Source organism: Mustela erminea, chromosome X (assembly GCF_009829155.1).
Source record: "Mustela erminea isolate mMusErm1 chromosome X, mMusErm1.Pri, whole genome shotgun sequence".
Lineage (NCBI taxonomy): Eukaryota > Metazoa > Chordata > Mammalia > Carnivora > Mustelidae > Mustela > Mustela erminea.
Genome location: NC_045635.1, coordinates 99,013,918 through 99,024,734, shown reverse-complemented (window position 1 = coordinate 99,024,734; position 10,817 = coordinate 99,013,918). Strand labels below are relative to the sequence as shown.

At 49.1% G+C, this 10,817-nt stretch overlaps 1 protein-coding gene across 2 annotated transcripts; it reads right to left on the bottom strand.

Moving 5' to 3' along the window:
- Positions 1 to 915: 915 nt before the first annotated feature.
- Positions 916 to 4,145, bottom strand: ZCCHC12 (zinc finger CCHC-type containing 12). Of its 2 annotated transcripts, XM_032331179.1 has the most exons (4): positions 3,941 to 4,145; positions 3,593 to 3,644; positions 3,206 to 3,347; positions 916 to 2,788 (listed from the first exon to the last, which is right to left on the bottom strand). In XM_032331179.1, exon 4 carries the CDS (start codon positions 2,666 to 2,668, stop codon positions 1,457 to 1,459), a length of 1,212 nt encoding a protein of 403 aa, XP_032187070.1. In that variant the 5' UTR covers positions 2,669 to 2,788; positions 3,206 to 3,347; positions 3,593 to 3,644; positions 3,941 to 4,145; the 3' UTR covers positions 916 to 1,456. The 2 variants fall into 2 exon arrangements, with proteins under 2 accessions (XP_032187070.1, XP_032187071.1); XM_032331180.1 differs by lacking the exon at positions 3,941 to 4,145 and having other exon boundaries at positions 3,593 to 3,933.
- Between the last annotated feature and the right edge of the window lie 6,672 nt (positions 4,146 to 10,817).

Here is a 10,817-nt window from a genome sequence, read left to right as displayed (position 1 = left end):
GCCCCCCAGCCTTGCCCTGTTCGCAGAAACTAGAACGTGCGCACCTACGCAAGACACAGGGACCCTGGGGGTGGGGGGACTCTGGCCACACGCATCCTCTTTTATCAGCCTCCAAATGAGATCCAGAGATGGGACAGGGCAGGTTCCAGGAAGGTCCACGTTTTCTTTCCGCCCCCGACGAATGCTCCCCACTCGACTGAAACGCGGGGTGGGGCTTCCCGATCCCCAGGTTCCTTCAGGTGCCTCTGGGCTACTAGATGGCTTGTCATCCCTCCCAGCTAGTCTCAGTTCTTGGGGGTGGGGAGGGGTTGGCTTGGAGTCCTGGGGTGCCTGTGTCCTCCAGCTGGTCACTTCAGGGCTTCTGCGGGATGGCTCTGGCGCCATCAGGAGCTGAGCCTCCGGTACTGGGCTCCCGGGGGGGAGCCGTTCTCTCCTTTCCCTGACTGGGGAGTGAGGAGAGGGTGGTGTCCGGCCGCAGGGGAGATTCCACGTTGTGACCCGATGTCCACAAACAGCACCAGGAATCCAGCTGGAAGAGGAAGAGCGCTCGTCCCCCACAGTGACCAGGAACGGTGTCTCTGGAATCCCCGTTGGGGGGGCTATTACCTCAGCACCAGACTCCTCCTCCACCGGACTCCTTTGGATCCAGTAGAGAAGAAAGCAGTGGGGTCGGTCAACAAACAGGCGCCATAATCTGGCCATATGACCTGCGGGACAGGCCAGTTGCGGCAAGCGGCTCTGTCCATCTACCTTCGGGGACTGTTTCAGCCCATTTCTTCTTTCCTTTACCACATCTACAAATCAATGTTGATTAAAAAAAAAAAAAAACCCACCCCATAATAGCTCTTCACTATTTCTCTCTTGTCCCTTTTTCCTTTACGTTTTCCGAAAATAATAACACAGAGACATTAAAAATAGATGCTGATATATATTTATTGACATAGAAAGAAGCCCACGACATATACTGTTTGGTGAAAAAATACAGACTATAGAACAGGACTTGTATTTGAGCACTTTACTTTTATCTATACATAGATCTATCTGGGTACTCAGGTGGAGGGAAATGCCTAGAAGGGGTTTTCACCAAAGGGTTGACAATGGTTAGATCGGGGTGGAGGGTTTGGGGTCACCGGCACTTCACTGTTTTGTACTTTTCTTTATTGTTTGGAGACTTCACGATGAAGGATTTCACTTTCACAGAGAATAAAGCCATCAAGGAAATGGGCACACAAAGGAAGCAGACCCTTGGGCAGCAGAGTGGGGAGTGGGGAAGCAAGCGCAGGGGTTTGGCTGTCTCCCTTCACTGAGCTGGTATCCAAGCCCCTTCCTACTCAGCTCCGCTCTGCAAAGAAAGCTGCTTTGTGGATTCATGCAGTTGGAAGCGCCCCTCCCCGGTTATCGCATTGTGGGACTCTGTGCATGGGTTAGGGTTCACTTAAGGCTGGGGGCTACTGTCTCACTGCTCCTCAGAAGGGTCATCTGGCTCAGCCGGGGCCGCCCTCAGCCCCTCCTCCTCTGTATGGGTCAGCTCCTGCAGGGTGATGATGAGATTCTCAAACACCTGGGCCCTGCTGTCCTCATTGTCGCAGGTTTCCTTGGAGTGGCCCTCCAAGCCACAAGAGGAGCAGCGGAGCGCGTGTTTTCGCTTCCTGGCTCGACGCAGATTCCCAGAACCACCATTCTTATACCCAGAACCCCCACTGGTGGAGGGAGACTGAGCCAGGGAACTGCCGGGGGAATCAATGACTAGCACTTGCTCTTGCGGTCCGGCCACGCGTCTGGGGAGAGGAGAAGTCGAGCAGGACGGCAGAGGGTCCTGAGACTCCACCAGGATGACATCCTCATCGGAGTCATCGAGGGTGTCATCGTCTATCTCTATCACGTTACAGTCGTCGCTGTCCACCACTATGGGAGGGGAGCCCTGAAAGGCCATGGGGCTAGTGGCCCTCTCCACCATGGGTTCAGACCTTCTGGGCCGTTTCTGCCTAATGAAAGTGTCATCCCAATCCTCTTCCTCCCTGACCATCTTGATTAACTCCAGGAAACTGGGGAGCCGCTCCTGCTCATTTGCATACACCCTAAGAAGGTGTTTCAGCCTATAGCGCAGGTCCCCGTTCAGCTCAGCCCCTAAAAGGAGCTGCTGCAGGCGAGTCTGGTTCGCATCTTTCTGAGCTATGATCCCTGCCTGAATAGCCTTCTGGAGCTGAACCTCTAAACGGATCACGTAAAGGGAGGCTTTCTCCCCCTGTGCCTGCAGGGTGTTAAAAAATCTACCGTGAGCGGACACACTGCTCTCAGATTCTCCAAACACCAATTTCATCGCGCGCAAGAAATCTGCCACGCTTAGATTGGGGTTGGCGGCCTGGAGCAAAAGCATGACCTCCCGGGCAGGGCCTCGAAGGGTTTTCAGCAAGCGCTGGAGCTTTTCCTCCTCAGGCATATTCCAATCAGGCAGGGCCCCATTAACTTGGATCAGCCAGTTTTCAAAGCTCTCTTCCCCCTCCCCTGGCCCTACCCTCCCAGAGAACACCTTCAGGTTTCTCTCGGCCACGGTGGCCATTAAAGGACCAAGACTTCTCCCCAGGGACCTCAGCATAGAATGGGCCCAGGGCGGCAATGGCGCGTTCTGCCGCCGGCTGTTAGCCATGCGCGCAATGATGCTGGCCATGACTGACGACGATGTTGGGGAGGGCCGGCGGGACCGAGATGCTCAGGCTTTGTGGAAAAGCCTGAACTGCAGGTGCGCGGGGAGGAGGGGGGGTCTGCCTTCCTCCTGTCTCAGCAGGGGCTGTAAAAAAGAAAAAAAAAGTGGGGGGAGTAGTTAATAAGGGAATTGGCTGCAGTTTTGTTCTCTCCCTTCCTGAATGTCCGACAGTACATTTCACATCTGCCCACTGCCCTAAAAATATCTTCTAGGAGACTGGCCATTACAAGCTCACGGAGTCAGCCGGTGCCTCCGTTGCTAGCAGGGTACTTTTCCAGACACTTCCATCCCCTCCCACCAGTCGTCCAGGAGGGAGGGCAACTGTTGCTTCTAATTCAAAGTGTAATAGTGTATGGAAACTGCTTTTGGGCTCTCAAAATAGAGCACAGGGGTCACAGATTTGTAGGAATAAATACAGTCTCATCGACCTCTCGGTCTCAGGTCCCAACCACACCCCCTTCTCAAAGTTCGCCCCTCCCCCGTTTTTTCCCAGATTCTTACGGGAGCGCAGGAACAGGCGCGCGCGCCTTTATTTCACTCCCAGCTTCTGCAACTGGTGGCCTCCGTGGGAGCGCTCGTCTCCGGGCTCCGGGCGATCTCCGTCCACCGGGCGTCGCCGATCCGGGACCTCGGAGCGTCCAGACTGCGCCGCCGCGGAGGGCAGGGCAGGCAGGGTCAGGAACAGCCTCATCCCCTTATCCCGCTCCCTCCCTCCCCGCTTCACCCCCGCCGCCGCCCCCTCCCCCTCCCCTCCCCCCCCCCCCCCCCCCGCCTCGCCGCCTCGCCGCCTCCGCTGTCTGCAGGCGGAAAATTCCTCTCCCACCTTCTGACTACAAGCCAAAGCGACCCCCGCCCCAGAACATTTCCCCCGGGAAATCTTTGGCCTACCAGGTCTGCAATCCGCCGCGCAGAATTCAAGTTCGGATTCGGCTTTGATGGCCTGCCACGGAGACGGAATAGGAGTGGGACACGCACACCCAAATACTCCTCTCCAGAGGAGACGAGGAGGTGCAAAGGGGGTTCGAGGCAGGCAGCTTGCATTCCTCCCCCCACCCCGAAAACGCCCCCCCCCATCCAGGCAGATCCTCCCCGTTAGGCAGCATCCAGCGGCACCCCACCTCCTCCCTCAGCGCCCGAGGGAGTGCTCCTAACCCTCGCAGTCCTCGATGCCTCGAGCGGGGAGCCGCCCAGGACAGGTGGGGGCTTCCCCTCCTCTCTCCGCACCCCTTTCTTTACCTGTGTTCCGGCCTTGCCAACCGCCTTCCCGTCTCCGCAGCCCCGCAGGGGGAGGAGGGACGGGCTCGGCCTCGGCCGCCCAGCGACCGGGAGCTGCCAGCCGAGCGGCTGCACAGCCTCCCAGCGAGGGGTAGTCGAGTCCAGACAGCGCGGTTCCCACGGCAGCCGCCGCGGCTTTTATCCTCTGCCCACTGAGACAAAAGAGTGTGACGAGCGGGCCGGCACGGCCAATCAGCGGGGCGCGGGGGCGGGCTCCCGCGCGGTCTCCAGCCGGACGCAACTGCAAGCCCGCGGGGGCGGAAGGGAGGGGGGCGGGGAGGGGGGCAGCCGATCCGCCGCGCGTCAAGTGCAGCTCGGTTGCCTAGCCTGGGAGAGTTCGAGACTCTTCCCTTCTCCCTCTCTTCTTCTCCCTGGGGTCAACTTCGCACCTCCGGGCCGGGTGAATTAAACACCGAGCGGGATCGAAATCAAATCAACAATAAAAGTAGTTCACCTTTGCATGGGTTTGGGGGTGGGAAAAGAAAAAAGAGCATTAGAGCCGTCTCGGTGCAAAGCGGCTCCCCCAATTCTTTTACTGTGAAGAAGGTGGTAGTGTGTCCGTTGAAAGGGGATAAGGTCCTCAGGCATCCAGGCTCTTCACCAGTACTCACCGCAGTATGGTTGCAAGTCTGGCTGCCTGAGAATTGAGGGGGCAGGGCAGGCGCGCCGCTTGTTAAAAATGCAGATTCCTGGGCCGCGTATCCGGGGGATTCTCCTTTGCTGTGACTAGAGCCGAGAGTGGTTTTGTGCTCGTATTTTTTCGCCTGCGTTGCAGTTATCTGAGAGGCTGCAGGGTGAATGGGTCGGAAGCCAGGGGCGCCATGTACCGGGCTGCAAGGGCCGACATAACAAAGTACCACGGATTGCGTGACCCAAACCACAGACATGGATGTTCCCACAGTTCTGGGGGCTAGAAGTCCTGCCCACGGGACTGGTTGTTCCCGATGTCTCTCTCCTGGGCTTGTGGATAGTTACACTCTCACTGCCTCTTCACAGGGTTGATGCTGTATGCCTGCTCTGATGTGCAAATCTCTTTTTTTAACATAAGATTTTATTTGCTTATTTGAGAGAGGAAAAGAGAGTAAGGGAGAGGGAGAGAGAACCTCAAGCAGACTCCCCACCGGACGGACAGCCTGATGCGGGGTTGGATATGAAGACCCTGAGATCACGATCAGAGCCGAAAACCAAGAGTCAGACACTCAACCGACTGAGCCACCCAAGCACCCCTTAAATTTCCTCTTCTTATAAGGACCCCAGTCAGATTGGACTAGGACCCACAGCTTCGTTTTGACTTAATCACTTCTTTTCAGGGCCCATTTCGAAAAGCAGTTACATTCTGATGTAGCAGAGGCTAGATCAAGTGTAAAACATGTGCTTTGGAGGGACACGGACCAGCCCACCATACCCTATCTTCCCTTACCTCTAGTTCTGGAAAAGCGTGTCTCCTTTCCCTAATGTACAGTGCAGCCAGGAGGTCTCTGTGGGGCTCCTAGGGCTCAGGGTGGTGGTAGCATGTCCCTCCTAAGTGGACCATCCAAGTTCAAGGTGGTCACTATTGCTTGCTCTTGACTGGGGTGGCTTGGAAATAAGTGAACACTGGATGCCCTGTCAGCTCCTGTGGGGTTCTTCTTTGTCAAGATACTTTGCCTGTTCCTTCCTGCTTTCTTATTTCCAGCCTTACTCTTTGGAATGCCTTGGAGCATACAATCCAAATTTGGAAGCGAAGCGCCTTCCATCTCAGGATTGTGGCCTCTCTCCTGTGGCTGGAACAGTGCGTGTGGGGGGTGGTAGAGGCAGGGAGAAGGCAGGTTGGCGACCCTAGAGAGTCAGGGGTGATGTTGGCAGTGGTTTAGGGGCTAACTTTGGATTGTTCCTTTGGCTTCCCAGCACTATGACATCTGACCCTGGCCCCTAAGCAGCTTCTTTTTCTGAATTTGAATGGTCTCATCACCAAGGCAGGTGATTTATGGCTGGACCTGGTGGCATCGAAGAAGAAGACAAAGACGAGACCTCGGAGCTCTGGCAGAAATGTTGAAAGGAAACGGAGGGCGTATCAGGTGTCTGGGTTGTGTCCTTAGAACAGAGAGAGGGTCTTTCCACATGGGGCTGGGGGAGCATTTGCGAAGCTGGCTCCTGTCAGTCAGTTACTGAGCTTCCCTTATCTCTGGCTTCATGTTTTGGGGTGTCCGGGGACACTTTCCATCACAACGATTCAGGCTCTGGTGGCTCTAAGGAGGCCATGTGTTATTTTTCAATTACAAAACATAAACTTTAAAAACTACCTCATGATCAGGAGCTAAAACTTTCAGTCGAATCAATAATAGCTACCTTTGGTTGCCTCACTCTTCTTTGTCAGAAATGTTCCATCATTATGTCCCTTAAGCATCTCCAGCAGTCCTGTTGAGGTATTGTTCTCCCACGAAGTAGCTAAGGACCTGCAGACACTTGGGTTGGGTGGGGGGCCGCTCTGGCTCATCTGAAGTCAGAGCAGTCAGAGCCCAGTGGGGATGCTTACAAAACAAAAGGCCCTCCCCAGGCTAAGCTGGGACCCGGAGGGCAGCATCTCTCAGGAAAATATTCCACAAGATGGTGATAAAAAGGTATTTTTAGACAAACAAAAACTAAGAGAGTTTGTCACTGGCAGATTGCACTAATGGAAATTTTGAAGGATGTACTTCAGGAGGCAAATTATCTTAGAATGAGAAGCAGGATAGAATAAAGGGCAAGGAAAGTAATAGTACATGGGCAACACAAGCGAACATTGATGGAAGAAGGAGTCATAAAAAACGTCCGTTCTGTTTTTTTAGAAAAAAAATAAACTTAAAGTACTTCACAGTAGGAAGAAATGTCAGGCGTACCCAAAGTGAGCTCAGGTTTTCCAAGAACCTCATTTCATATTGGAAGCAATTTAGGTACTTAAATCTAGACTTTTATCAAAGGTAATTATATATGTAGGAAGTAATAGGATGTAATTATCAAAATCATAGCAACAGAATGTAAATTTTCAAACTAGGAGAGAGGGGAAGATAATTGAAAAGTTTAAAAATTCTCATTTCTTTTTAAGTCAAGAAAGAAGAGGCAAAAGAATAACAGGGGGAACCAATATAAGCACAAAATAAAACGGTAGCTTGGGGGGAAAGAGGATAGCTCGAAACCCCAATATATCATTAATTTTATTAAATGTTTTGTCAAAATAGGATTGTCAAATAGAATTACTAAATACCTCCATATGCTGTTTAGGAGAGACAAATCCAGGGCGCCCGGGGGTTCAATCCGTTAAGCCTCCAGCTTTTGGTTTCAGCTCATGGTCGTGAGATCAAGCCCCGTGTCAGGCTCCACGCTTAGCGGGGAGTTGGCTTGAGATTCGCTCTCTCCTTCTCCATCTGCTCCTCCCCCACCCCCAGCCCCGTTCATACACACTCTCCTCTCTCTCCCTCCCTAAAATAAATAAGACTTAAAAAGAAGTGGGGGACACCTGAGTGGCATAGTTGGTTAAGCGTATGACTCTTGGTTTCGGCTCAGGTCTTGATCGCAGGGTCGTGAGATGGAGCCCTGCATCCTGCTTGGCGCTCTGTACAGAGCCTGCCTCAGTTTCCCTCTCCCCTCCCTTTGCCCTTCCCCTCCCCTGTGCTCAGGAAGAGAAATCCAAAGTATAAGAATACAAATAGGTTGACAATAAAAAGGCAGAGAGAGAGAAATCATACAAGTAATTATGTAAGTGATAGAAAATGTGTATAGTGAAATTCATATCAGACAAAATACACTTAAAATTAAAAAGCATTATTAGAGATACAGAAGGTCATTTTGTAAAAATAGAAGATTCAATTCACCAGGAATGATTATGCATTTACAGCAAAACCTCAAAATATATAAAGGAAAAGTTAACTTACTACAAGGAGAAAGAGGCAACTGTATAATCAGCGTGGGAGGTCTTTCCCCACCTCTCTCAGTGGTTCATCAAAGAGGCAAAAAACATGTCTCTAACGGTACAGAATTTTTGAACAACATAATTAATAATTTGAGCTTCTAGCCAATGTATAGGGAACTGCAACCAAGAACTATGGAAGACACATACAGAACTTTTATAAAATTTGACCATATTCTGAGCCAGAAAGCAAGTCTTAACACATTTCAAAAACCAGAATCTGATCATTATGTAGACAGTTACAAATTGAGAAGTATAAAGGTAACTGGAAGCTCTATGTATGTTTGTAAATTAAGATACCTGTTCTGAAATAACTGATGGGTCAAAGAAGAATGAAGTGGAGTTACAAAACATTTGTACTTGAACAATAACGAAAATACATCAAAACTCGTGGGGCGCAGCGAAAGCAATGCTTAAAGGGAAAAAAGTATCTCTTAGCAATGATGAAAGGCCAAAAGCTGATGAGTTAAGTACCCGTTGCAAGATTTAAAAAGCAAACAAGATAATCCCAACAAAACTAAGGAAACATGAAATAATAAAGAGCAGAAATTAATGAAATAGAAAGCAAAACAACAACCACAACAACCCACAATTCAATGTCCTCTCTTGACACTTCTATTCAACATTGTACTGGAGTCTGATCTAATGATTTATAAGAAATTTATATTTTGTCATTCAGATGACCAAACTATATTATTCCTCAGATATACTCGGTCTTCATCCCCAGTTCCTGTAAATGCTTCAGAGCCATGAAGGTGAAGTGGGTGTCTTGTTATTAATGAAGGTGACTTTTGGACCCCACACGAGGGTAAGGGCTGGTTGCCAGGAGGACCAACCGAGGGATTAAAGTGTTGGAACTTTCAGGGCCACCCTCTCTGGAGAAGGGGGAGGGGCTGCAGGTTGAATCAGCCAATGGCGAATGGCTTAGTCCAGTGAGACTGTGTAATAAAGCTTCCATAAATCCCAAAAAGGACAGCTTTTAGGAGAGCTTCCATGCTTGGGAAATCAGAAACCAGAAGGCTTCCGCATGCCACAGAGCCAGGCCCCAAGCTCCACGAGGACAGAAATTCCTTTACTCAGGGCCTCACCCTATGGATCTCTTCATCTGGCTGTTGATTCGTGTCCTTTATCATATCCTTTAATAAACTGGTAAACATAAGTGTTTTCCTGCGTTCTAAGAGCTGCTCTAGCAAGTTAATCAAACCAAAGGAGGAGGTCATTGGAACCCCCAAATCCATAGTCAGACAGTCAGAAGCACAGGGAACAGCCTGGACTTGAGACTGGCATCAGAGGTTGGGGGATGGGCGACCCTCTTGTAGGACTGAGCCTTTAATCTGTGGCATCTGATGCCACCTCTGGGTAGACAACGGTCAGAATTAAGCTGAATTCTCGGACACCCTGGTGGTGTTTGAGAATTGCTTGGTGTTGGCTGGGGGAATCACCTCCCCATGTTGGAATTGGATCTAGGAACCCTGAAACGATGGGTATTCTAGCCAGGGAAATTAGGCCAAAAATAGAAATACACAATCTCCAGATTGGAAAAGGGTCAAATGATCTCTAGTTGTAGATGATAGGATTTTATACGTAGAAAAGGCTAAGGAAACCACTGAAAAACTACTCGAACAAATAGATTAGTTTAGCATGAATGTAAGATACAAGATTAATATACAAAACTCAATTGTATTTCTATACACCAGCAACAAACAACCCAAAAATGAAGTTAAGAAAACAATTCAATTCATAGTAACATCAAAAAATAAAATATTTATGAATAAATTTAAAAAGTGTGAGACTCCTACCATAAGAACCACAAATCATTACTGAAACTAATTAAAGATGTAGGGGTGTCTGGCTGACTCAGTCAGTAGAGCATGTGACTCTTGATCTCAGGGTTGTGAGTTTGAGCCCCACATTAGGCATGGAGCTTACTTAAAATTAAAAAAAAAAAAGAAATTAAAGATCTGAATAAATGGAAAGATATTTCATCTTCATGAATTAGAAGACAGTATTGCTAAGATGGTGATCTACAGATTAACCTACAAATTCAAAGTGATCCCTATTGTAATCCCAGTTGGCTTCTTGGAAGAAACTGACAAGCTGATGGTAAAATTAATGTGAGAAGAGCCAAAACAATTTTGAAAAAGAAGGGCAAAGCTTGAAGATTCACACTTCACAATTTCAAAACTTATAAAAAGCCACAGAATCAAGACTCTGTGGTACTTGCATGAGACTAGATACATCAGAATAGAATAGAATTGAGCATCCAAAAATTAATCCATACATTTATGGTCAATTGATTTTTGACAAGGCTATCAGACCATTGACTGGATGGTCTGCGCAAGAAATGACACAAGGACAGTTATATATCCACATACAAAATAATGAAGTTGGATCCCCACCTCTCACCATGTACACAAATTAATACAAGATTGGTCATAGATTTAATTATAAGAGCTAAAATTATAAAACTCTTAGAAGAAATCACAGTGCAAGTATATATTTATTACCTTGAGTTAGGCAGAAAAGTCTATGACACCAAAGCACAGGCAAAAAAAGAAAACACAGATAAATAGACTTTACCAAAGTGTAAAACTTTTGTGCATCAAAGGATACTATCAGGAAAAGGAAAAGACAATCCACAGAATGAGAGAAAATATGTGCAAATCATATATCTGATAAGGGACTTGTATCTAGACAATATAAAGTACTTTTACAACTCAATAATAAAAAGACAAATAATCTGGGCACCTGGGTGGCTCAGTCAGTTAAGCATCTGCCTTCGGCTCAGGTCACCATCGCAGGGTCCTGGGATCAAGCCCAGCATCAGGCTTCAGTGGGGAGTCTGCTTCTCCCTCTGCCTCTGCCCCTCTCTCCACTCATGTTCTGTCTCCCTCAAACAAAAACCAAAGAAGT